The sequence below is a fragment of the Molothrus ater genome, chromosome 2, assembly GCF_012460135.2.
Source record: "Molothrus ater isolate BHLD 08-10-18 breed brown headed cowbird chromosome 2, BPBGC_Mater_1.1, whole genome shotgun sequence".
Lineage (NCBI taxonomy): Eukaryota > Metazoa > Chordata > Aves > Passeriformes > Icteridae > Molothrus > Molothrus ater.
The window spans coordinates 115,554,878-115,581,740 of record NC_050479.2 but is presented as its reverse complement, the minus strand read 5'-3'; the positions used below and the strand labels follow the sequence as shown (position 1 = coordinate 115,581,740).

General features: G+C 46.2%; 1 protein-coding gene across 2 annotated transcripts in view; it reads right to left on the bottom strand.

Annotated features, from left to right (window-relative positions):
- SCAF4 (SR-related CTD associated factor 4) overlaps positions 1-25,889 on the bottom strand; it is a 29,285-nt gene extending 3,396 nt beyond the window's left edge. The window contains exons 1-20 of one of the 2 annotated variants that reach the window (XM_036404251.2): positions 25,729-25,889; positions 18,124-18,207; positions 17,501-17,545; positions 16,308-16,469; positions 14,111-14,246; positions 11,759-11,898; positions 11,083-11,259; positions 10,767-10,867; positions 10,228-10,275; positions 9,028-9,136; positions 8,540-8,707; positions 7,854-7,939; positions 6,970-7,160; positions 5,954-6,054; positions 4,882-4,995; positions 4,037-4,193; positions 3,110-3,264; positions 2,213-2,375; positions 2,036-2,116; positions 1,765-1,953 (exon numbers count right to left, since the gene is read on the bottom strand). In XM_036404251.2, coding sequence (XP_036260144.1) covers positions 1,765-1,953; positions 2,036-2,116; positions 2,213-2,375; positions 3,110-3,264; positions 4,037-4,193; positions 4,882-4,995; positions 5,954-6,054; positions 6,970-7,160; positions 7,854-7,939; positions 8,540-8,707; positions 9,028-9,136; positions 10,228-10,275; positions 10,767-10,867; positions 11,083-11,259; positions 11,759-11,898; positions 14,111-14,246; positions 16,308-16,469; positions 17,501-17,545; positions 18,124-18,207; positions 25,729-25,758 — 2,437 coding nt within the window. In that variant the 5' untranslated portion in view covers positions 25,759-25,889. The remainder of the gene's footprint in view (positions 1-1,764; positions 1,954-2,035; positions 2,117-2,212; positions 2,376-3,109; positions 3,265-4,036; positions 4,194-4,881; positions 4,996-5,953; positions 6,055-6,969; positions 7,161-7,853; positions 7,940-8,539; positions 8,708-9,027; positions 9,137-10,227; positions 10,276-10,766; positions 10,868-11,082; positions 11,260-11,758; positions 11,899-14,110; positions 14,247-16,307; positions 16,470-17,500; positions 17,546-18,123; positions 18,208-25,728) is intronic. The other variant, XM_036404252.2, reaches the window with a different exon arrangement.
- Positions 25,890-26,863: the final 974 nt, after the last annotated feature.

The following is a 26,863-nucleotide window of genomic DNA, read 5'->3' as shown; positions in this document are numbered from 1 at the left end:
TTCGGAGGAGCAACCATCACACACCAAAGTGTCCCAAGTTTCCTCACCTGACTCCTACAACACAGCCCAAAGTGCTCAGGCTGGCCTGAAGGATCTTCTGTCCAGGGAGGGCACAGGAGCCATCCTTACTGCTCTGATAAATTAGGTATGAAGCCAGATTTCCATGTCACTGTTATCCAGACCTGACCATCTCTCCCAGCTGGACAAAGCCCACATTCCCTTGGGATAATTCCCATCCGTGTCAGCAGTGCTGGCACACCTGATTAACTCTTACACAAACTCTGCTCACTCAGTGGTTCCAGTAACTTGAACCCAACCCCCTGAATCACTTCCCAGCACACAAACCTCATGGAAACACATGGAACAAGCCAAAAGCTCATGGATCCAGCACAACAGCAGCAGGGTTTCACTCCACTCTGAAGCTGCTGTTCTCCCACATTCTGCATGTTCTCCAGTGGGGAACGTGGCATCCTACAGCTAGAGCATTAAATACTGCCAGGGAATTCTTGAGAAGGAGACCATGTTGTCAGTCTGGTGGGTATTTGCTGGAGTTTGCTACAGAATCATTCAGAGCCTCACATATCCCAAAGGCCAGGAATATGAAGTGCAGGTCGAAGTGCAGAGACAGTGGAACTCCAAAACTCTATGCTACCTTTACAGAAAGTGTCATTCAGCAGGAAGGTGTGAATTTCTGAAATTCCTAACAAAATTCCCTGACTCCAGGGTGTCACCAGTTTCTTAAGCTGCTCTCTGTTTTGAAAGGGTCTTCTGTCAAGTTTCCAACATGCAGGATCCATAAATCATTAGTCATGGATGGAAAATTTAGCCCTCACATCCAATAGAGCAGTGAGCTCTCAGGGAGACAAATCTGATTTTCTTCAGTGATCACTGAAATTCTGGGCAGAAACCCACTAACACAAAATTAGCTTTTTCATTCATTTCCTAGGCTCTCATGTAGAGACCTAAAATCCCACAAATGCAGTAATCTCACTAAAATTTGCAGGTAACAAGTCTCTTGAGTAAATTCTTGACACTGGCCCATCATAAGCCATCATAAAGCCATCATAAAATAAGCATTGAGCAGAGTTCTGTAACAGTTCACACTCCCTTTCAAAACCTGACCAAGTTTGTATCATATTAGGAAAAGTAATTTATGCAACATACTCCCATTACCCTGGGTTTGCTAGTCAGAAAAACATTTGGTAATATTTAAATAATATCTTCTTTAAAAGGTTTCAAAACCTGTCCTACTGCAGGACTGCATAAAAGCTCTTGTTTTTCTGTTCTATTAAAATAATTTATTCCATACATAACAAAATATACCCCATCCTCAGAGATTTCAAAAATACACTAAAAATAGTTTCTCTGCATGTTAATTTTGTATATCTAATATAAAACCATATAAAACCATGTTCCTATGTATATCTAATATAAAACCTGGTTCCTATGTCATACAGATGTGTTGCTGTAAGTTCATTGTCTAGACTGTATAAACCTTCACTTGTTAAAAGTGGACAGTATTTGAATTTGTAACTTACACATCATGGCTTTGTTTCTTCAGTAGTAAAAAATATTGACTGTTTTCTCCTGTGCAAAATTAGGTCTTTAAAATTGATTTGAAAGCCAACAGTAGGACAGAAATTTCAACAAGTGGCGAAGAATGTGCTTCCCTTTCCCTTGGACTGTGAGTCAGCAGCCAAACCAAAATGGTATTTAAAATGTAGGGAACAATAAAGTGCAGAGCTTACCCAGGAGGGCACTTACCAAGGAGTGGAACAGCCTGGGTGACAGGAGCAGGGACGTTGGTAGGTGCTACAGGAGGTGGAACAGTGCCATAGATTTTGGAAGTGTCAGTACTTTCAGCATTCCCTCTGCCCCCAGAAACTACTGTTGGGATGGGATTTCCTACAGACGACTCCTTTGTAGTGTCCTCATTCCCACCAGTGGCTGTAGCTGAGGAACAAGGCAAGGACACATTGAGCACCAGGCAGCAATTCCTGCAGGCTCCCTGCCTTCCCCAGGCCCCAGCACTTACAGTTGGGGATGTTCACTGCCGGAGTGTGCGGGACAGAGACCGGAGGAGTTATGGGAGGTGGTGGCCCGGGAGGAAGGAATCCTACAAGAAGCACAGCAGAGAGAGCCCTGAGCGCCCCCTGGCACAGCCCAGTGCAGCTCTGGCCCAGCAGGGCCCGGGCTGGCCCACCCCACAAACCTGGAGGTAAATGCAGCGGGTTGAAGCCCGGCCGGAGGAACGGAGGCGGTGGCGGCGGCGGCACCCCGGGGGCAAATCCAGGAGGGGGAATTCCTAAAGGTGCTGTGAAAGCTGGGGGCTGGAGTGCCCCAACCACGGGAGGCCCTGATGGATGGGGGGGAACCTGGGAAAAAGGAAAGGGAAAGATGGGTCACCCCAAGAGTGCCCCAATGACTCTCTGTCCTGCTGGGGACCTCTGTCCTTGTCCAGCTCCACCAGGACATCTCAGCGACCCCAAACTCCTCTGCAACAAGGGGGCACTTGCACAGAAGATGCAGGAGCACTCCAGAACTCCCATCACTGAAAATATCAACACCAGCCCTGTCTGCCTTTGTAATAAGAGAATTTTCCTCTGTGCTGATGCATGTCGGTAACTCACCTGCACAGAGCCCTCACACAGTGCCTGGGATTCATTTGCACCCAGCATGATGGATTTCCAGACAGGATCCACTGGAATGCTCACAACTTCAGGGCAACTAAAAACCTCTGCTTGTCTCTTTCTCACTACCTGAGTTTGCACATTAGAGTGACTGGTGTTTCCTTTTCCTTTATTTCTGATTTATATCAAACTCTGCATTTAAATTAGCTCTGATACCCTGACAAGAAACTACTGATATAAAAGTAGTGGAGTATCTGCCAATAAGAAAAGCTTTTAGAAGAACATTAATTAATAAAACAAACAACAAAAAAAAGCCAATCACAAAACCTGAAGATGCAATTCAGCCCTTCTGTAACACAGATTCTACTGCAGTAATTTCTCTGTGGCTGAGAGAACAGAGTTCCCATTCATGGCATTCCCTCCCTCCCTGAATTATTATTTGAAGTGAGTTTTGTTTGTTTCTGTGGAACAACTCTCACCTGTGGAGGAGGTACTGTTATTGGTGCAGGCATGGGAACAGGAATTGGGACAGGTAAAGCTTTGGGAATAGGTGACACTGGTTCATTGTGTGCAGCTTCTGCGCCTCCATTCTGAGCCACTTCATTTTCAGACTTCTTGGGAATTCCCTTCCACTCTGCCCAAAACAAAATCCCAACAGACACAGGTCAGACAAGCAGTGCCATGTGAAACATGCTTAGTCATGTTTACAAAAATGGCCTAATTGAAAATACTCAGGTAATAACAGCACAGAGCTAAGAAGCATTTATACTATTTCTGACAGTAAAAACTCCAAATTCATTTAAACACAGCAAATTAACTTGTTCCTTTCAGTAGTCATTTAACAATCCTTTGCACTGACAGTGTTCATACACACCCAGGATTCTGTTACATTATCTGTGACAAAAACTGTCAGGCTCTTTGGGACAAGCTTTCAACAGGTTCATGCTATTGCTCTCAGGCAAGAAGGCAGCAGCTTGGCCACTAAATTGAGAACTCGTTTCTAAAAAACCCAACATCTTCAAGTCTCAAACATGGAAAAGGAGAATACAGCTCTAAAGAATTGCAGCAAAATAACAAAAATATCAAATATAGCTTTAAACCTAATTTATGGAAGAAATAGTTCCTATTGTCCATCAGAACTTCCTGGGAAAAGCCAGCTAAGCACACAGAGGGATCAGCGAGGGGCATTTTGGGAAAGAGAAAAGCACTGAGAGGACTGGAACACACTGACATTATGCTCATGATTCATTACATTTTTGTTTAAAACACACAACTGATTTTTGTGTGTTCAGCATGAAGAGATGCTACAATTAGAGCACATAATCACCAGCTAATTGGGCAAACTGGACAGAAGAGCCAAACCCTGAAATAAAGGTTCAGTAACAAAACATGCAGTAACACTGTACCTGGACTAAGGGTCTCGTTGTCCAGCATTCCTCCTTCACAGAAACTTTCCAGATCTTCAGGTTTGACCTTGTCCCATGGTATGTAAGTCACACCCAATTCTACATCCCAATACTGCTTGTAGTCTGGCTTTATTCCTTTATTCAGAGCCCAGGCAATCTTGGGTGGGGGGAAATACAAGTTGGTCAGCAAAATGTTTCCATTTTCATGGATTTAATATTTCATTCTCACAAAACAGCATTTGAGGGTAAAAAGTGTAAGTGAAACAGCTACAAAACTCTGAAGAAAGTTTTTTTTTTTAAGCAGACTTGGTTCCTATTTCTTGGCTTAACTCTTGCACGTCATTTGTAAAAATGTATAAAGCCAGCTTCTTCTGACGATCCCCAACCACTACGATTAATTCCATTTCCCTTTGGAGGACAGTGTCACACTAATTTGACATTCTACAGAAGGAAGAACTTCACTAATTGATGCACATTTCCTTATTTATGAGTACTCTTTGTAGGATTATCATATGTAATGAAACTCTGTTAGGAGACAAATAACAGGGAACAAGAAACACACAGTGCCAGTCCCCTGTAATGAGCAAAAGGGCACCCTTTTTGTTGATTAAACAGATAATTATTGGCAATCTTTCAAGGAAACTGATACAAGGTTCCACTAATCCCACTACAGACCAGGAACAAAAATTCTCAAAAACCAGTTCACTGATGTATTTTTTCAGGATTTTACAGAATATCATCTCCAGAACTCATATGAGTCTGAAATACCCCAAAGCCCAGCAGAGATGAGACAGGATGTCAGTAATTACAGCAGCTTTGGAAAGCCTGATGTTTTCAAGCAGTACCTTGATGGATTTCTGGTTGACTTTGAAGTTGCCTCGGCTCAGTTTCTGGAGGGCCCTGTTGGCATCTTGTCTGTGCACCATGACAATGTAGGCACATCCTCTGGGCGGTATCATCTGTGTGGGGTTTGAGGGAAGAAAGTTCATTTTGTGGCTAACAAACAGTGAACAACACACAAATGCTCAGTTACAGCAAACTGGAACATCAGGGGGTGTTCCAAAGGGGCTGTGCAAGTATGGAAGGAAAAAACAGTTTAAGAAGCTAAGAAAGCCAGTATCTTCTGGAAATTCACATCTCTAGTGAACTGAAACTTCCATAACTTCTGAAAACCTCCATAACTCTAAAATACAGCTGACTTTTGCATATTTAATCCTTTTAAATTGCTAAACAATAGCGTTCATGTAAATTCCAACATCTGGCAATTAGTTACTTTGTTGGAATGCACAACAGTATCCCCCTTCACTCTGCCAGCTGCACCTCCACATTCAGTTGTAGCTGCAGATTTGGAATAATTTTTATTTATCATGAAATTGAGGAAAAACCTCCTATGCTCTCTTACAAAATTTGGGAATAGGAAGAAAATTAATCACTTATTTTTGTTTGTTTGAATGAATAAAATTTTTGAAGTTACTGGAACAGCTGTAATTTATACATAAAATATCTTTAAATACAGCAAAATAAAACAATAGTTCTCTGTGTTTATGGCTAAAATGACAGAAGAGCAACAAGAACACCAGCTGAGAGTCCATGCTCCTATAACCATAAAATGAAGCAGCCAAGGAACTCAGAAGCATGGGATGTAATTCTGCAGCCATCAGCCTGCAGAGAAAGCAGGATTTTTATGAAAATGGGGTAATCTGCATTTTTATACTGCAGGAAACCAAAGCAGCTCCCTTCTTGTTTGTGTACAAGTCAGCCACACGCTCGGAGTGCCCACACCAAAACCACAAGACATGGGAAATGAGAGGCAGCTCTTTGGAATGTATCAGAAATGACTCTGCCTCAGAGCAGCCTGGAGAGATGTTGTGCACCCAAACACATCAAAGCAGCTTACACTGCACCCCTTCTACTCACATTGATGGACTCAATGGGGCCAAACTCCTCCAAGAGACTTCCCACATCCTGCTGAGTTGTCCTTTTGTCCAGCTGTCCTACCCAGAGTGTGGTACTGCAAACTACAACCAAGAGTTAGCACAGGTGGTCCTTACAGCACAGATAACCAACACCAATGCCATGCTGAATCCAGGGTAATAACCAGGAAAGGAGCTCAAGGTATCCCCCAGGCTGCAGATTACTGCAGCAACATTCTACACTCATCCAGGTTTTCCACCTGAGAGATACAGAAGTGCAAACTTTGACAGCCAACATGACAGAACCCGGGAAAGGTGCTGGCAGCAGCACATGTCACAGCACTGCCAGGGAGCTTCCACTGAGCAGCTCCAGGGCTCTGCAGGCCTTCACACCCCTGGGACCCTCACTCACCAGGTCCTGGCTCTTGAAACACCTCAGGTTTTGTCTCTCTTATATGAGAAAGAATGTTTTTATTTTACTTGGTGAGAAGATTCCACACTCCCAAGGAATATTCAGAACACAACTACTATGTTTGGTCTATAAATTCTGGCAAAGCCAGGATTATATCAGAAATCCAAACATCAGCCTGTGTGTTTTCCAGGTCAAATCTCCCCTTCAGGTTGGAGAGATACACAAGACTGAATACTTAGAAAAATTGTAATAATTTACAGTTAACTCAAATCCATTTTGTTCACCTCAGACAAATCTGCTTTACCTTATATGTGTTGAAGGAAGGAAAAGAAAAACATGGGATTTCAGCTTTTTCATATTTTACAGCCAAAATATTTCAAACTCGGAGCTACTCTAGAAATGCTAAATATGAGCAGAGAAGCACAGGGAAGTGCGGTGAGATTCCTACCAGGAATCACCAGGCAGTTCATTTCTGCCCTGTCTGGATGACCCTCGGGAAGCACAAGCAGCAGCAGCAGCATTAACCCCGAGGAGCCCAGAGAGAACCTTGCCGGGCACTACGGGGAGGTGCAGAGCGACCCGGGGAAGCAGGAAGAGGGGACACTCACCACTGACGGTCTCTGCCTTGATCTGGGGCAGCCCCTTGGAGCGGCGCTCCTTCTCCCGCTCGCGCTCGCGCCGCTCCTGGGAGCGGGACTTGGGCGAGCGCCGGCGCCGGTCGCGGGAGCGCGAGCGGGAGCGCCGGTGCCGCGAGCGCCGCGAGCGCGAGCCCGACCGCGAGCGTCTCCTCTTGGGGGACCTGTGGGGACCAGAGCCGCCCTGCTCAGAGCCTGACACGCGGCCTCAGCTGTACAACACCCCGAGCGAGGGCTCCCTCAGCAAGGGAACGCGTCAACCTCGGTCACACAAAAAATTTCCCGTCATGAACTGATTTCGTTCTGAAGCTGACCATCAAAACTGCGTCCACTTCAACACAGGGAAAGTTACACCTGCATCAACGAGGCAAATGTTCACTGGTTTACAAAGAAATGGCTAAAAATGATTATAAATAAATTATAAATTACAAATAAGTTCTGCCACTGAAATTACATTTTGCATCGTGTTCAAGTTCTAAACCACTCCAAGTGTGGCAGAGCTTCAGAGAAATCGTGCAGAGCAATTGCATCTTGGTGAACAAGATGACTTGTTGCAACTAAACAGAGTGCAGCCAGACCTGCTCAGTCAGCTGGGATGTGATACACTGGCTCAGTGGCACACAAAGTCACAGATCACAAATGTTTTAATAAGAAAAGTGTTTTAGAGCACAGGCAAATTAAACTATCACATTCTGCCTCTGTAAAATTGACTCTGGACTGAAAGGCATGGAAGTTGCTCTCTCCTAGTGAGAGAGAACTGCACAGATATCATATTTTCCCTAGAAGGGAGAGGTTCATTATCTTAGAGTTGCTAATCTGCTTTTCACTCCTGCACTAAAGAACTTTCACTCATTTACCTTGATGCAGATCTAGATCTTGATTTCCTACTGTCAGAAACATGCCGCTTTCCCTCCTGAATGGGAGGCTGTTCCACTTCCATATCCTAAAATGTGAAGTTGACAGGTGTTACGGGTGAGCAGGACAAGCATTCTATTTCTTTTTACGCTCAGACTAAATTAGCAGCACTGAAAGTATATTGAATATTCAAATGTGTGAAATTAAAGAGTAATGTGACTCAGAAGCTTCACTCAGTGGTCACTAGCAGGGAGAGGATCCAGTACTGCCTGTACTTAACACAGCCACCGAAAAGGCACCATAGAAATAATTCACACAATTCCCATTTTCAATTTGCAAATTATTGGTTTCCACATTTCACCCCTTTTCACCATCACCTGCATCTCCACAGAATATGATTTTATTCCTTAACATCAGTCAGTGGATCATGCTCCATCACCAAAATCCCAGGCAAAGTGAGATCTGCTGCAACTTTTCTCCAAGATGTTATAAGAAATTACTTTAAGCCTGAATTATGCTGGATACAGGAAAGGGGTAAGTCCTGGAGTTATCTCCCAGCAGAGCCAGCCTCATAGTCAGCTGTGTCCTGGTCATGCTGACATTTCTGCTCCATGACAATCCACACACATTTGGGAAAGACATGTATGAGAGCATCTGAGTCGGTCTGCTCACTGCAAGGGCTGCTCACCTGCTGGTGGGGTTTCTGCAGGTGTGGCTCAGCCTGGACTGGGAAGGGAGACTGGAAAGTTGGCTGCACTGGCGCTGCTGGAGGCATCACTGGCTGAGCCATGGGTGGGAACTGGGGGGTAGGCAGGAGACCAAAACCTGGCATTTGCCCATTCGGAGGAAGGGGCACCTTGGGAGAAGAAAAAACACAGAATTCCAGCTAGGAGAAGAAATTATAATTTGCTTTCCCAGTAGGCTCAAGTAAAGCTTTATGTCTGCTCAAAAGTCACAACAAAAGATGGGGCAAAGATGAGGCAGGCCAAGCATTTGGGTGCAGAAGTAACAATCTTCTCCTTCAAAGCCTGAGTAGGACAGACAGTAAAAATATGTTTCTTTGGGAAGATGGAGGGCTAAGCCACATTCACTCTTCACCAGCAGGAAAATCACTTCCTGCTGCACCAAAGAAAACAGCAAAGGATGGAAAGCACAAAAGGGAAAAGCCTGGGTTACCTGGTGCCGCATCGGATCCTGCTGCATTCCCATCATCCGCTGCTGAAAAGGATCCATATTTGGGAGCTGAGGAAATACTGGCTGTTGCATGCCTTCTCCTGGAAACCCACTAAAACCAGGAATATTTTGGTGAGACAAGTCAGTAGATGCACAGCTTTGTCTTTATTTTACAAATTTCTATGCACATTTACACATTCTTGCTGTTATCTTAGACAGAACAATTATCTTTGCTATGATCTCGTTTCCAACAAAAAAAGAAAAGGAAGAAAGAGTGGCTTCCTGATCTTTTCTCCACTCTAAGAGCAGTCCTTTCACATTTAAAGAAATGCTACACAAAGGTTAGAGCCTCTCTCACCCCTGTACTTATATAAGCTTACTGAAGATCTCAGCCTGCAGAAACATTTCAGGAAGGTTTTCTGCCTTAGGCTCATTCTCTCCTTTTGCAGCTCCTCTTTTGGGAACAAAAGAAGCAATGCTTTTCTCCTCAAGGAGAAGAAACTGGCTGTACTTTTGCTGTAAGAAAACACTTTGGTTTGGGAGGAAACAGGGCAGAGCAGAAGGGGGTGGGTATCACATGAGGATTATTACAGTGATGCCCATCACTTCCTGATTCAACACACAGAATGGACAGTGCTCAGGGAATTCTGGAGGTCTGTGCAGGTAACAGGACCTGCTTGCACGATGCAGCCTGTGCAAGAAACTCAGCAGGATTTCAGGGGGAGAAAGGAATTTGATGGTGATGGGAAATGGAACTTTGCAGCATCTGAAGACAATTCTGAGAAGATTGTGGACAGATCAGTATTTTATAGAGAGAATTACTGAGCTTGCATGCCCCAGACTGGGAGCACTGGAATGCCACCCTCAGGGACACCCTGCACAGCTGTGAGGCACTAAGGACAGAGAACATAAACATGCCCACAAGCCTCCAGCTGGGCAGACACAAGCAGTGCCTGTGACCTACCTCATCTTTCTGTACTCCAGAGCTCCATCTGCATTCTAGGGCAAATACTATGCATTTCCTTCAGAGACCCTTAATGAGCTACTACTGGTGGACATGAAGTGCTCGAGGTGAGAGACACAGTCAGAAAGCTGATGACAGAGTTAGTGGTTCTGGTTTTGAGAGCAGGCTTTAGATGCAGATACAGAGAGTAAGACATGGGGCCACGTACTGAAGCAGGGAAAAAAGAAATGTGGACTAACCCCGGCATTGAGCACCATCCAGCCTGTGCACTGAATGAGAGAGAGGTCCTGTGGAAAAAACTGGGATGTGGTCATGTCATTCCAGACTTTATCATAATGCACAGCAAAAGGGAAACAGGAGCCTGAGCTGGCTTGTGTGGGGATGGAATGTTTGCCAACATAAAACTGCAACGGCAATTTTCATTTCTTGAATACTATAAACTATCACAATGTTTGGAAGAGCAGCTTTCCCCAGCCAGTAAAGCAATCCAGCTGATCCAGTGATGCCCTGACACCCTCAGATGTACTGTAAAAACATGGAACTCATCTTGCAACCAAAACTGAGCTTTTCTCTACAGAATAGAGTCCTCCACCAATGAGGCAACACCAGATCACCAAAGTAACGGGACACAAAAATCTCCGCACCAAAAACTGTTAACAGTGTTTTAAATTTGGACTGTACCAGTTAAACTGAACTAACTTGAAATTTTAGTCTACTTTCTAACCCAAAAATGTTTTAGGACAAAGATTTCTTAGTTTTATTAAGACACAGAACTTACAAAGCTGGCTGAGACACTGCAGGGGAAGGAGCTGAATCCTCTTTCTTTGAATCTTCCACAGCTTCTGGTTCATCATCGTAGTCAAACCGATCTAGCAGCTTCTGAAAGAAACCACATCAGCACAACTATTTTTTCTGTATCTTACCCACCTGGCAGCCAAAATATCTTTATTATCACATTCTTACAACCAATGTAAGCTCTGATACTAAAGACAAGGTTAGAATTGGGGGAAAACAGACATCCATATTCCAATACCAAATAAAAACTGTCCGAAACCAGTTTTCTCCAGCTTCAGAAAATGCAAACCAAGACTTACTTTGTCAAATGATGTTTTCTGCTCAGGTGCTGTGAAAGCAGCTTTCTGCTCTGGGGGCTGTGCTGCTGTGGTTTTCAGCTGAGCAGTAATAGCTTGAACCTGAGCCATCACAGTGTTGTCTATGACCGGTGACTGGGGCTTCTGAGGCTGTTGGAAGGTCTGCAGGATTTGCTGGAGCTACAGAAACATGAGACAGGATGAAGTGAATCTCCTCATATAAACACCAAGTATTGAAAGAGTTGTAGGATATAAATTTTATGTCACTACAGACTGTGGCAGGGGACAAACACAGCAACAACCTGATTGAACTGTGGAGCATTAACAGCAAGACCACGAGTCCCTTATTTAAATACTTTGGTAGCAAAATTCAGTAGATCCCAACACTGCAGTGTTCAGGCCCATCAACACAGCAAACATTTAAATGGACTGAACAATAAAATTCTTCATTTTCTTTGAGATATTCCACGTGTTCCAGAAACCCTGTTACAGCGCCAATTCATAACTAATTACTTAGGCACAGAGTATCATCAAATATCACAATTATTGGATGGAAGAATTCAATACTCTATCCCACCGAAGACCTTTGGGAAGCTCTTTTGCTTCAAACCCAGGCTGCCAATGCCACCACTTCCCCTCATTTCAGGCAGGACCTGAAGGGGAGCAGTGAGCAGGTTACCTGCTGTCCTTGTGTTGTCTGGAACAGCTGGGCTACGGCTGCGAAGGCATCGGAGCTGGGCAGCTGTGGCACGGCGGGCACCGAGTTCGCGGTCACTTGCGGCGGCTCCGAGGGAACCTTGGCCGGAGGGGGCGGCGAGCCTGGGGGTGTCCAGGAACACAGGAAGGGCTGTCAGACTCCACAAGGTGCCTCTTGCTCCCCACAACAAGTGGCTGCTGCCTGCACCCCCTATTTATCCCAGAAGGGCCTATTTGCAGCACCCCAGCTGCATTTTCTGTTTGTTCTGCCATGAAGTGCTCTGCTCACGTGCTCACACCTGCACCTGGGATGCACTGGGACAGAAAAGCTGCTCCCACACGGAATTTCAGCTCCCAGCTCTGTGTTTGTAGCTGTGCAGGTTTAGGAAAGCTCTCACCACTCAAACAACATTTAGGCAGTGAGCTTCAATAACCTGAATGTGGTGGATCTGCTTCCACAGGCCTGGCTCATCCTTTTGGATCAACCATCTCATGGCTCACTGGAAGAGCAGCTGAGTTTCTCTCAGTATTTTCCCCCAGTAACTGAACTTTTGCAGAGAAGTCTGGCAATAATTAAAGGTTTTTTAGGATTACTTCAGAGGCAGTTTTCTTTGATAAAGTTTGTTCGCATGCCCCTTTTGCATGTGCACATGCTACACCAGCAGCTGATGGATAAATCCTCCCACCAGGAAAATGATATTTACTCATTTTTCCAGGAAAAGACTCACAATTGTGAGATCACAATTTAAGACATGCTATTAGTGTGCCCATTCTCTCTGCCTTACATTACAACACCTATGTAATCAACATCTTGCCAGTACCAAGCAAATTAGCAATAACCCCATCAGTTCCTACATACTGTAACTATTGTTCATCAGATCTGTTTTAATGGACAGAATAAAGCTGTACAAGGAGTGAGTTGAACAAAACTCCACAGACAGAAATATTTAGTTAGAAACACTAAGCAAACATGTTTGCCTTGCAATAGCAACTCCTTTAAAGCCCTTCCTCTGTTTGCACTTCAAATAATTCCAATGTTGACAGGCAGCAAGCACAGGCAAATGTGTTGAATAATACTTTCCCAGAAGTGAAATGCAACATAAAAATAAAGCAAAAAGGTATGTGTTGTTTTTAAATAGAAAGTAACTCCCCAATTATTTCCTGAATACATTCACCAGGATATATGCTTGCTCAAGGGAGAAAATTTGCATTTCTCTCTGTTTTTATGGGTGAAACAGACTCTACTTCACATAATGCATTAATATATTTATTATTATTATTCATTAGCATATTTATTGCAGGGCCAAATTACCCCCTCTGGTGCATGTGAATAACCTCACTGAAGATCTCTGCAGAAGGCAACCAACCTGTTCACCACAACTGAGGAGAGAGAGAGAGAGAGCTGGCCAGGCAGTGCCCCTCACCTGTCCCAAAATTCAACTGTACAGCCACCACTCTGCTCCCAGGCTTGGATGCCAAGGCATTCCCTGGCCCTGGCAGCTTTAGAAAGCCTTTAATGGGATACACTTCCCTGAACACAGCTGGACATGATTTCAGTGTTTTGCTGTCTCTCAGCACACCTCAGTCCCTCCGCTCCATTTTCCCAGTCCTACTCCATGAGCACAGTAAATAAGGAGGTTACCATAGCTCAGTGTGAAACACGAGTGCAGAGCCAAAAAGCTGCTCTCTGCAGAAAGAAGGAACTGTGCAATGCATATTCCCTGGAAGCTCTGCTGTGGCACTAAATAGGTCAGTGCAGGCACTGTGGGCAGGCTGGCACTGCTGGGCTCTGCAGGTCAGTGCTCCTCAGGCAGCAGCCCGTGCAAAATCCCAGGCACAAATGTTCTCTTTGAGAACCTGGATGTGAAACACCAGCCCAAGACTTTCAGGGCTGCACACTCAGACACTGACAGCTGCTGCTTTCAGCTACTAAGCTGACTGAAAGGAAGATGAAGCTCTTTAACATCTAACATCCCACTTACTTATCTGGATTCTGGCATTAAAATAATGACATCAGAATTATAAAATTGAGAAATCACATAAAAATATTCCAAAGCAAAAAAAAATAGTATCTGTTTAAGAGGGCACACTGAAGTCACTCATATATATATGTACACATGCATATATACATGATAAACATTTAATATGTTTCCCAAGTCAGTATTCACATGCTGACAATTTCTGAAGTACAGTATCAGTACTTATTTAACATGAGTTTGGCTGCTCCTTGTGACAAAGCTGACTTTATTGCTATGTCACTGCTGGAACTAAGAGCAGGCACTTTGTGCTGTTGCCATTTGCCCTTTGAGAGCAGAAGTTTAAATGTCATTCTTACCTTCATTGTTAGTAGCATTCTCTGCCATGGGTGCAGTGGCACTGGTTCCTGCTGCCATATCCAAGAGAGGCTGAATTATTTCAATTTTAAATACTCCATTTTTCTGCCAGAGGTTCAGAACACGAACTATTTTACTCTGTTGAAACAAAAGGAAGCACCAATGCTGAATCCAGCTTTCTTAAATCACCATTTATCTTCTGTATGCAGAGAAGGTTTGAACAGCACCTGACATAATCACACCAACTTAACAAACCCTGTGTCATGACAGAGGACAGCAACACCTTTGAAGTGGCAAAGATAAAAACTGCCAACTTATTTTACTGTCACAGCAATCTGTGACACTTCCCTAAAACTCTTCTGGCCAGTCAGAAATCCAGGTGTGATGTACAATCCAGCCCCATTTCAGCCCCACGGCTGCACAGGGATTAAACACCCAACCCACGGGACCAAAAAGAGAAAAGGAAGATGAGCTGGAAAGCCTTCATGAAGAGAGGGGCAGTTAGACCAGAAAATGCCACCACAACACTTTGAAGTCAGATTGAGGGCTCCTTGCTTGGTATTATCCCTAATTCTATGTTGAGACCAGAAACTGCATCTCCATCATTATCCAAAAGATGAGGAAAGCAAGTGGGAAACATCCTCACTGATCACTGCAGGATTTATTTAGAATCTCTGATTGTCAGCTGTTATTTTAAGCTCTTTTTCTTTTTTTTATACATGAAGAACAATGCAGCTTCCAGGAAGAAGCTGCAAATTGGCCTTTCCTTCTTCAGCCCAGCATTCAAACAAAAAAGTCCCAGTAGCTGTGCTGCTTCAGCTGGAACATGCAAGCAGGTAGAAGGCAGAACACGTGTTGGATTGCTGTCCTTTCTGCAGGCTTAGTCATTCACCTGCTCACACAGAAGCTTTAAGTACCTTTTAGCTCAAATGAATTGATTCTGTTCTTTCACTGTGACTCAGTTATGTACACCCATGTAAATCCACCTCTAACTAAGTGATTAAAGAATTTTACAAAATGTTTGCTAAAATAACATCCATTATAGAGAAACTTGAAATGCCTATTTTTAAGTAACATTTTGGCCTGAAAAACAGTTAACATTTTTTTGCTTTGGGTATTCTATCTCTCCAGAGGACCTGAAAATCATACAAAGGCCAAAAAATGGGCAAAAGTAATACTCATTTTCAGTCACATATTAATTTTACAGAAAGGCTGTTTAAAAAATAAAAAAAAAGTAGCATTGTCCTCTTCAGATATCCCCCACAGCTGTTGAGGATCTGCTGATCAGGGTATTTTTTTTTTAGGAAATAGAACTTCATTAAAACAAGTGTGTTTAAAATAATAATATTCCCTATTTCAAGCAGTTCCATGAAGGAGATGGACAGTCTCGTTCACTCAGATGAACAGAACAGAAATGCAGAAAACAGAAAGGAGAATGGACTGCTCTGTTTCACAGGCTAGCAAACCAGGAGCTCCCAAATATCAGATTCAATGCCTGAAGGTCTAAATGTTCCACATTAGAGAACTGCAGAGCATCAAAGCCTTTCAAAAGCTTATTTAGAGAGTTAGAGAGGAAGCCAGGTAGAAAAGGAGTATTTCACTCCTACAAGGAGAAAGGGAGTAGGTGATTTTCTGGAAACCAACTGGCAGCTTCTAAACCACACTGTTCTTGGGAGTCTCAAAACTGTTCTGACAGAGGTCACAGAAACCATCTTCTCTGGACCATCAGGAATTCACCCACTCTCTGAGCCTCTGTTCTACTAAAAAATACAGCAGAACTAAGAAAAATGAGGCCTTAGACCAGCCCTCACAGTGGAGAGCACCAAGAAACCTCAAGTATGGGATTGGAAAAGATTGAAGAAATCAACACGATGATTTTCTTAGAAAACATTTCTGAACAGAACAGTCTCTGCCTACAAAACCAAAGCTTCTCCTGCAATGCTTGCTTGTTGTGGCAGGAAGTTCTGAAGGAGCCTCAAGAAGAACTTTTACACACACTGCTGAAGTGTGTGTAAAAAAAACTGATGAGGTCAGGCAAAATACATTTTAACTTGAATTTGCATTTAGCTGTCACCTTTGATAACCCTCAGCAGCAGTCACCACCAGGGTGAGAGAGAACCCCCAAATCACTGCCACAGCAGTGCAAGCACCAAGGCAGCACCCACCAGTGCCCAGCAACACGTGAAGGGCTCGTCCTACCTTGTCTTCAGATGGACACAGATACAAATACTGGAATGTGGCAGTAATATTCTTGGAGAATCTGGGCCCAAAGACATCCTTGTCGGTTCCGAACTGGTGCCGGGACTGCCGCACGATGGAGTCGATGACGTACAGGCCCGGCACTTTGTACTCTGGCTTGCACTGCAAACAGCACAAAGAGCTGGGTGAGCCAGGGAACAGCCCTCAGAGCCTCACTGCAAACTGGCTCTGGGGCTGCAACTCCTCTGCCCTGGGGCTGGACCCCTGCACTGGGGCTGGAACCCTGCTCTGGAACCCTGCACTGGGGCTGGAACCCTGCTCTGGGGCTGGAACCCTGCTCTGGGGCTGCAACTCCTCTGCTCTGGGGCTGGAACCCTGCACTGGAACCCTGCTCTGGGGCTGCAACCCTGCTCTGGGGCTGCAACCCTGCTCTGGGGCTGCAACCCTGCACTGGGAACCCTGCACTGGGGCTGGAACCCTGCTCTGGGGCTGCAACCCTGCACTGGAACCCTGCTCTGGGGCTGGACCCCTGCACTGGGGCTGGAACCCTGCTCTGGAACCCTGCACTGGGGCTGGAACCCTGCTCTGGGGCTGCAACCCTGCACTGGGCTGCAACTCCTCTGCTCTGGGGCTGGCAACCCTGCTCTGGGGCTGAACCCTGCACTGGAACCCTGCTCTGGGGCTGCAACCCTGCTCTGGGGCTGGAACCCTGCTCTGGGGCTGCAACCCTGCACTGGAACCCTGCTCTGGGACTGGAACCCTGCTCTGGGGCTGGAACTCTGCTCTGGAACCCTGCACTGGAACCCTGCTCTGGGGCTGCAACTCTGCTCGGGGGCTGCAAGTGTGCTCTGCAGCCCAGCCCCTGCCGTTCCTGCCCAGGCAAGCATGAACACTCACTCTCTGGAATTATCTACTGTCTCAGTGATGATTCGTTTCTAGTTCAGCACCTCCAGGTTCCTCCCCAGCTGCTGTGTAGGGAAGGTGGGAAATCTCACAATTTACTGCTTTCCTCCCCTCCTTAATGTGTTATGGAAAAACTACAATGTGGAACTCACATAGACAAAGTGATACCTAACAAACCAGAATTTCTCCCTCAATCCCTAAGGAATAAGCCTTTCTGGTTATTTACTAGCATTATTAGCAATATCTAGCACAGCATATCAATACATTTCTTCTTTTTTTTTACTTTTTACCTTTTTGATAAACTTCTCCACAATCTGGACAACATGCTTGTAGAGCTGGAAAATAAATACATCCATTCATTTATCATCTCCTCAGCAGTGGCACATCATTTTAGAAGCATTTTAACTCTTTGTGCTTACTACCATTTCAGAAAGGCTACAGAATGTTGCAGTCACATTCCAAAAAGCAGAATGTTCCCAAACAGAAAAATATTCCATGGGGGAAACCCAGACCCAAGCCAGAAGCGTGTCAGTGTGCACACAAGGCACAGAGCTTGCCAAGTATTAGTGAAAGCTTTCTGGATTTACTTTCTCTGCAATCCACACTGGTTTCACATGTTAAGGTGCAGCTGCATCCTGCAATATTTAGTTTTATTACACAAAATCACAACACTCGAGTGGGTGTAGCATGAATAAGCAACGACTCAAAGAAATCAAGCTGGCATTTTGCTCCTAGTCCAAAACCAAGGGATGATATTCACCACCCACTTGTTTCTAGACAACAGCCTCAACAGCAACTAGAATAAACCATCCCCCAAGCTGAGATTGGGAAATCCTGAGTATTTACTTACAAGTGAAATAATAAAACATTGCTGCTGCTGCTACAGCTTCATCTCTGTTTTGTTGTACTTTACCTTAATAGCTTTAATGGCAGCTTTTGTGATGAGAATCATCTTTGCTCGGGAAATAGGAGGTTTCATCTCCATCAGTGAGAAGAGCTAAACAGAGAAAACAAACATTAGAAATGCACTCTGAAGTTCAGCAATTAAGCAAAAACAACATTTCAGGTGGGTGATTGGAGTAGTGCCATCCCACACTGTGCTGGCTGGCCCTGGGAGAAGTGGCTGCTTCACAAAGCCAAGGAAAGCAGCATTTGCCAGGTTACTGCTAAAAAGAACTGCTCTGCACACTTGGCTGCCTGACCCTCCACATGGCTCCCAGGGGAAAAGTTCACTCCTCAAGGAGAACCTGTGCAGAAGTTAGAGATATTATATGAAGTGTAGAGAGGTTTATATGAAGTAGACAGAAGTTATGTGTCATCTTTATAGGTGACATTGACCATAACTGAAAATAAGCATTAGCTCCACGTTTCAGAAACTGAGGGAAACCAGGACTGCATACAGAGATGGACACAGAAAGCTGAGCATAGACACATAATTGTTTTTACCTTGAAATATTCCTCACAAATCACAGAAAAAAAATTGGTTTGTGTTACATAATTTCATTTTTGTCTTCATCATAAAGAAAGAATTGAGCCCTTGAATGCGAGTGAAAAATGTCATCAATTATTTGCCACACAGCAAAGTAAGAGAATCAAAGTGTCTCCATTTGTCAGTGTAATGGAAAGTAAGATGTCATTTCAAACTTTGTCTCTTATGTTATTAATTAAAGTTCCAAGATACTGGTGAAGTGACCAACTTACACAGATTTATCCACTGTCTCAGTTAAGGGAGAAAACCATCAATGAAGGAGATTAAAAAATTGGCCACATGCTCAGAGAAAAGGGAAGTGCTAACAGGGCTTCGAGCTGTACAAAAGGAAGCCTTACACTTAGGAAACACCAAGAGTAGGAAATTGACTTTCTTATTTTGTATTTACTTTCTTAATTTGATTTCTATTCCAGGAGACAGGAAAGAAGAAAAACTGTCCTTGCAGACAGTGGTAGCCACATGCCTTTTCCACCAGCAACACAAGCCCATGACTTTTCATTATTCATCCCCACAGAATGCAAGTTCTTGTGCCAGAACGTTGGGGTTTTGAAGCCATTTCAGCTGTAACAGATACTACAGCTAACATCACTGCTTGCTGAGAAATCACAGTATGGACAAATAAAAACTGCCAGATAAAACACAGAAGGAGAGAGGGCTCTGTGAGCCGATACATGGGTTTTTTAAAAAATCTTCTTTTCAGTTTAGACTTAAGTGCTTTAGAATTAAGTGCAGAGACTCTTGATGAACAAAGTTAGTGCTATTATTAAAACTCAGGAAAATCTGTTTGAAGAGGTAATGAAAGGGGAGCAAAAAATCCAAACCCCAACACCCACAAACAAACCACCAGAAGGCTCAAAAGCTGGGATGGGGGAGGAAGAAAAAGAGGCAGCATTTTGACAGACACTCCATATCCCCTCCTTTACCCATGAAGAAGCCACTGGCTCCTCCAGGAAAGGATCCAGTCCCACAGAAAAAGAACAAAGGAGCTGGTGTGGAAGCACTGCTTTGATGTTTGTATTTCAGGAACACAAAGAGAGACCCCAAGGAAATTGGGAGAGCTCAGAGCAGGGCCCAGGGTGAATAGAAACAAGTGCAGCAAAATAATAAAAAGAAATGTCCTAAAAGTATCCCAAGCAGGACACTGCAACTGGGGGAAACACAGAAAAAAAAAATAAAAATCCAAGGACACATCAACTGCCAGGGAGAATGAAGGCACTGATACATGAGTGTCCATGTCTATCCATCCCTCCATCCCATCCTGCTCTTTTCACCCCTCCCACCACCTCCTGGAATTTTACCTCAGGATTTTGCTCCTTTCCTTGAAATTACCTAAGATCTTAGAACACCAAATAACTCTTCATAGTCAATTTTTATGTCATTCTTGGTATGTTACATGTGTCAATGCCATGCTTTAGAGATGGCTACAGCTAGAATTTAGCTCCCTTCCTAGTTCCTCATGGCTTCTCCCTGTTGGAAGGAGGAGCTGCTCAGAGGACACCCAGGTATTTCCAGTTGCATTTGCTCAATTAGACCTGGATCTTCTTGCACACACATTTCCCAAACCAATATACAAAACAGTCACACAACCACTAGTTTTAGAGGGCTGTTTCACAACAATACATCCAGTTTCTCCTGATCAGCTCAAGGAACAGCTTGGACACAAAAACTTATACTCTGTTCACAAAAAAAAAAAAAAAGTATGTGACAAAGGCAAAGAAAATTTACAGCTTGAGGTTTTCCAAAGTCCTGCCTCACAACAGGAACCTGTAATGCAGGAACCAGCCTGCAATGCTGTGACCTGCTAGAAATGACTTTCTGCTTTTACTGCCCCTAAGTGCCTGTTTACAGGATGTTGACACAAAAGAAGCAGAGGTGTTCAAGGGTATTGAACTCAGGCCACAGTACAAAATATGTCTTTAAGAGTATTTCTGGGTGCTTCTCCCAGCAGGATGGAAGTACACAGTAAAGTATCTATAAAGGCAGGGATGCAAAAGGCAGAAAATTCACCTCCTCGGTTTCAGGTTAAAAATGCTATTAAACCACAGCAGGACAGCAAAAAGGAGACCAAGCACAGAGTGACTGTGCCCAAATGCAGAATGAGTGTGAAATACAGGAGCTCCACATGGGGCAGAGTGAACAGAGACCTTCCAGCTCTCACTGTGCCCCTGCTCCAGCCCAGGAGCCCTGTGAGGGGCAGGCAATGGCACAAGGAACAGGCTACTGATGGCCTTCACGTCTCAATCTTCTGAGCAGCAAATTATTACTTTCTCTCATTCTATAATTAATGTCCTTTGATGGTTTCATTTACATGGAAACCTGAGAACCAGGGGGTTTTGAAGTAAAGGGGAGAAGTGCTACATTAAAATTTACCCAGCTTGATGTATGATGTTAAGAGACTCTGTTTAAAGTGGGAGGTAACACAGTGAAAGTACCTTTTAGGACTTGAACTGACTCCCTTGGCTTTGCCCTCTTGCTCAAGTGTCTGTGCCATAAAAAGGTGTCTGTATTTACAAACAACGAGCTGTGGGCCCGTTTTATACAGTCACTAAACAAACCCCAGAGCACAGCAGCTGCACAGAGAGGAAGGAGCTCCTGAGCCAGACAGTGGTCAGTGATTAGGGGATATCAAGCAGCCAGGTCATTGTCAGGACACCTCATCCAACCTCCCCTTCTCCAATTTCCAGAGCAGTCTAACACGCCCTCAACCATTTCAACAAGCCTTAGGTGTCCAACAGCCCTTCCCAAAGCAGGTTCACATTCATTCACTGTCTTTTGGAATGGATTTTATTCATGCATTTAGAAAGCACCCAACCCAGCCAACCACCAGTGACTCACAGACCTAAGTGCAGTTACTTGTTCCTGTACAGAAACGAAGGGATTGTGCAGGACACGACCAACAAGCACAGATACTGCACTATTTTGTTAACAAAACACCTTTACTGTTAATGCATGACCACATCTCTAAAAGCAATTCTGTCACTCTATACATTTTCCTTCCCCTATAAAAGCCACTGACTCCTTTCCTCTTCAGGCCCCCGTTCTTCCTTAAGGCAAGGAGAAGGATCTGTTGCTAAGCTGTATCTCAGAGGATCAATGCAAGTTTGAAATGCTTGACCACCACCTGTGAAGCACAGCAAGTATTAGGTGCTGCTGAAGGTAAGAGAACACCATAACATCCAGAGCTGTCAGGCTGCATTCTTTGGAAAATAAAGTGAGATTTGATTTTGACCAGCTATGACCCCCAGGCAATGAAGCTCAGCAGCACTTCATCAACTAAGCTACTTCTGTGGCCTAGAAAGACCATTCACAAATCCTGAATCACTGGGGAGAAACATCTTCACAAAAGATACTCATATGAAAATGACATCATGCGAGTGCACAGAATGGAGTTTTGTTTTCTCCTCATGTGCTCTGCAAATGCAGCTTTGGGGATCAGTGCAGGCCTCTTTTGTCCAGCACATCTCCTGGAAAGCTGCTTGTCCCACTGCTTCTTACCAGGAATCCCTACCAGAGCTCCCAGTGCTGCTGCAAACAAGTTCAGAGCAAAGAGGCCCCAGGCAGACACTGGTAGTTGTGTCCTTCTGTTTTTCTGTGCACATGGAGCCCCACTGGGCATCCTGAGCTCCAGTAACTGCAGGAGAACCACTGGCAAGGATATCCTGCTAACCTCTATTTATAGCTCCTCAGGATGCAGGGGAAGGCTGTCACCAACAGGCAAAAGAAAGTCCTGCCACTGGCAGAAAACAGCCACACTGGGTCCAAACCTCAGCTGTCCAGTGCCCTACGGATGGGCAAACAGCAAAGAAGGAATGTGCAGCCCCAGCTTTAAATAAACAGCCCCCTGCACCTCCCATGTGTTTGTCTCTAGGCACATGGAGGTGGGTACCAATTGTTTCAGGGGTACACATTAACAACCGAGACACGGGACTGAGTGAGTGATGTGCATTACTCAACACAAATAAAAGATTACAAAACAGGAAAGTTGACTTTATTCTACTTCCAGCAGCAAGATTGTGAAAAAAAAAAACAAACTTTATTTCTAACTTTTATAACCAGTAAACTATGCCTCAAGTTTTCCAGATTAAAGAAAAAAACAGGCATCCCCTAAACTAAAACATGCCAAGGATTTATATGGCAGATGTGTGGGTTCAGTGGGGGTTTTTTGTTTGTGTTTTGGGGGTGTGATTTAAATTTTTTTTAAAGAAAAACGTTTGCTTGTTTTCGTCTTCTGTTCCATTATCCAGTTGACTTTTGTGATTTATTTATACTGCCTCATTACTGTAACAGAACATATCCACCTAACAGCACATGAATTCTAACTGGTGAAAGTGAACTCCTCCGAGAACACACACTGCACTACAGACCTGTCAAATCCCCCACATTCAGCTGGCAGCACCTGCTCCAACTACAGCTGCAGGAAAAGAAAAGGCAGCCAATACAAAACCCCTGCACGCTCCTGTAGAAACACCAGCACTTGGAAGAGGATGTTTATTGGCAAAGCTGCATTCAAAATGCAGGTCCAAAGAACAGGATTGGCAATGGCACCACAATCCAACACAAATTATACAACCCTGGAGTTCCCTCCCCCTGCCAGAGCCAAACTCGCTGCTCTCCCTCCCCAAGCCCTTCTGCCCAAGAGGGGACACCAATCCCATCAGGTTTACAGCCACACTTTGAATTTGGGCCTCCCACCATCTGAGAAATTGCTGCCAACACCCCAAAAACCCCAAATGACAGGACCACAAGATGGAGCGAGTGGCATTTCCTCTTTCAGGCAGAGTGGCCAAGAGCTGGCAGGTGCCACCTCCAGAGAATCACCTCCAGCACCCATGGCAAGTGCAGCACCAAACTGCAGCTGCATTTGCCATGGTAAAACTGTAAAACTGCAACTTTCCCTGTCTCCAGTGGCACTGTACAGCAATTCCTGCACCTACAGCAAGCGCAGGAATTCCAGGCCTGTAGGGCATTCTGTATTCCTGCAGGGTATCCTGAATTCCTGTAGGGTATCCTGAATTCCTGCAGGGCATCCTGAATTCCTGTAGGGTATTCTGTAGCTGCCCCATCCTCACTGCTGAAGCTGTTCCCCTCCCAGTAAAAGATTTAACTCTTCAGTGAGCTGGGAGTGGCAGCCCCAAGGCCTCAGCAGCCTGTGCTATCCCACCACTGTGGGAACAACACCCAGAGCTTTGGTGCAAGTGCTCTGTCCCTGGGAAAGGGCAGAAAGGAACAAAACCTGCCCATAAATCTGAGCCCCCTCACGGCTCCTGTCAGCCTGTGGGGCTCTGCGTGCACAGCTGCAGGCAACACAGGAGGAAAAGGGAAGGGAGCAGTGTGGAACTGGACTTTATGCCCTGCACAGCTCCTGAGAGGGAACAGGGCAGGAAGCACACAGCCCCTGAAGTTATCCACGTGCTGCTTTACACACCAGCAGCTCCAGGGAAGCACTCAGGCGTGCCAAGGGCTGCAAACAGGGATTTTAGTGAGTGCACATCTCTCCCCCAGATCCGAGATGCAACTGAACCCTCCAGCAGCCCCGCACCGGGATTTCCCTCAGCACTCCCAACTGCACCGAGGGAAGGCATCCCACCCTTCCTGCATGGAGAGGAAGAGGAGGGGATGCAAACACTGGTTGCCAGGACACGGGTTGGTCACGGGATCCCCGAAGCACCAACTCCTGCTCTGCAGGCACGCTCAGCACCAGCACTGGGGTCACTGTGTGACAGGCCCTAGGCTCTGCCAGCGCCGCTGCTCATACTGAGGCAGGAAATTAACAATATTGCTGCTCCCTCTTTCTATCAACACTGAAAATGGCACACGTGTGCAGTTGTAATTTTTTGGGGAAGGTGGCTTTGCACCTTGCCATCCCACTGGTTTGGAGCTGCACAAAACCCCCAAACACTGGCAAATAAACAAACCACTAACAGGATCTGCATGATATCCACTTTTCCCTTTGCTCTTGCACAGTTTTGGTATGGATGAGGGTATTCCCAGGTGTGTGTGTGACAAAGCCTTGCACATCCTGAGTCCAGTACAGGGGAGCAGCTGCCATTTCTCCCCTTTCTGTTCAACGGGCAGGCACAGCCACCCAGCCTCCAACAGGAACCTGGCAACAGGCTCTGCCTCAGCTTTACATGACTTTCTGTCCATGGAGGGCCTGCAAAGCCACACCGTCCAACCGAGGCAGAAAAGCGCAACTAACAGTAATTAATAATAATTGAAGTCACGTGTCAAAAACTTTACACAGCAGAGGCTGGATGGAGTTGCTATATATTATGCAAAAAACAACCACGACCCTCTTTGCTTCCAACTGACTAATAAAAAAAAAAAAAAACAAAAAAAAAAAAAAAAAAAAACAAAAAACAAAAACCAAAACCAGAAGAAGGCAGGGAGGGACCTTTGTGCCGTAGCAAAGGCGAATAAACGCCTTCCAACCTGTCCAGTCCCCGGAGCTGGGATCGATCCCCGAGTCCCATCCCAGGGATGAGCCTCCTCCCATGGCTCCCTGCCCCTGCGGCCTCTGCCCGTGCCCGTGCCGCCGCCTCGCACCGCGGCTCCCTCGCCAAGCCACTACCGGGAAAGGCCGGTCCCGAACCGCGGCTTCCCCGGCTCCGGGAGCGCAGCGTGACAGCCCGGGCACCCCGCGACCCGGCCCGGGATCCCGGACCCCGCTCTGCGGCGCTGCCCGGAGGGGAGCGAGGCAGCGGCGGGAGGACGGAGGCTGCCGGGCAGGCCCGGGTCTCCCTCCAACGCCTCCCGCCGCGCAGGCCCGGCCCGGCCCGGCCCGGCCCGGCCCGCGCGGGGCCTCGCGGAGCGGCCGCTGAACGGCCCGGCCGCGCTCGCCTCCATTTTCCCCCGCAGCAGCGCTCCCCGCCCGGCGGCGGGCCCGGGCCGCCGCTCCCCGCGCAGGCCGCAGGCGGCGGGCCCGGGCCCGGCCGGAAGCGCGGAGAGCCGGGGGACGCGATGGCGGCCGCCGTGTGTCCCCCCCCCGCGCCGCGGCCCGCGCTTCGCCGCCCGCTCCTCGGCTCCCACCTCTTGGTTGAAGGCGTTCACGGCCTCCATGTCGGCGCTGGCGGCGGGACGCGGCGGGCAGGCGGCGGGCGAGGCGGGCGGGCGGCGCGGCAGGGCCGGTCGGTGCCCTCAGGGCGCGGCCATGATGGCGGCGGCCATGGCGGGGCTCGCGGGCAGCGCGCGGCCCGGGCCGACCGCGCGACGGGCGGGGGGGGGCGAGGCGCGGTGCACGCCGGGATCGGCCGGGCCTCCTCCCGGCCCACGCGAGACGTTGGGCGGGAGGGATGGCGGCGCCACGTGACCGCTCGGCGCCATGTCAGCGCTACCCCCGCTGTGGCGGGCGGGAATGGTGGCAGCGTCAGTACCTTCAGCCGCTGTCACCGACACCGACACTGCCCTAGCCGCCGGCACAGCACCGCTGTCCCAGCACGCCCCACCGGCGCCGCGGGTCCCCCCCTCACAGCAGTGGGGCGGCTGCCCCTCACGGGCTCGGCTGGGTCCGGCTGAACTCGGCTCGGTTCGGCTGAGCTCGGTGCCGCTCGCTGCGTTCGGCTCGGCTCGGCTGAACTCGGCCCTGTTCGGTTGAACTCGGCTCGGCTCGGCTCGGCTCGGCTCGGTTCAGTTGGGCCAGGCTCAGTTCAGAAGAGTTTTAGGGCAGCTCAGTGGGTGCAATAAAATTGAACCATAGCAATAAAATTGACCATTCGAAATGAAATTTCGAATTTTGGGTCCTATCAGTGGTTTTCTGTGGGATATAAGCACGGAGTATTAAAGCCTGATAAGGGATGTGTGAATAACTTGTAAGCATTTTTGGGTTTGCAATACACTGGTTAAAAAAAAAATTAAAGCCCCGATATTTATTTATATTTATATTTATATTTATATTTATATTTATATTTATATTTATATTTATATTTATATTTATATTTATATTTATATTTATATTTATATTTATGTTTATATTTAGTTGTGTTATATTTGAGAGAAGAGGAATAAATCCTATGCAAGAGACAGCTCTCAGGTCAAAGATGATAACAGAAGATAAAGATGATTTCCTTGGTACTCTGGAGAAGCACCGATACAGTCCTAACCTGTGGTTTCTATTAAACTTTCCGGGTATTGGGGAGCAAATAATTTCTGAGAGGCTTCACACCTT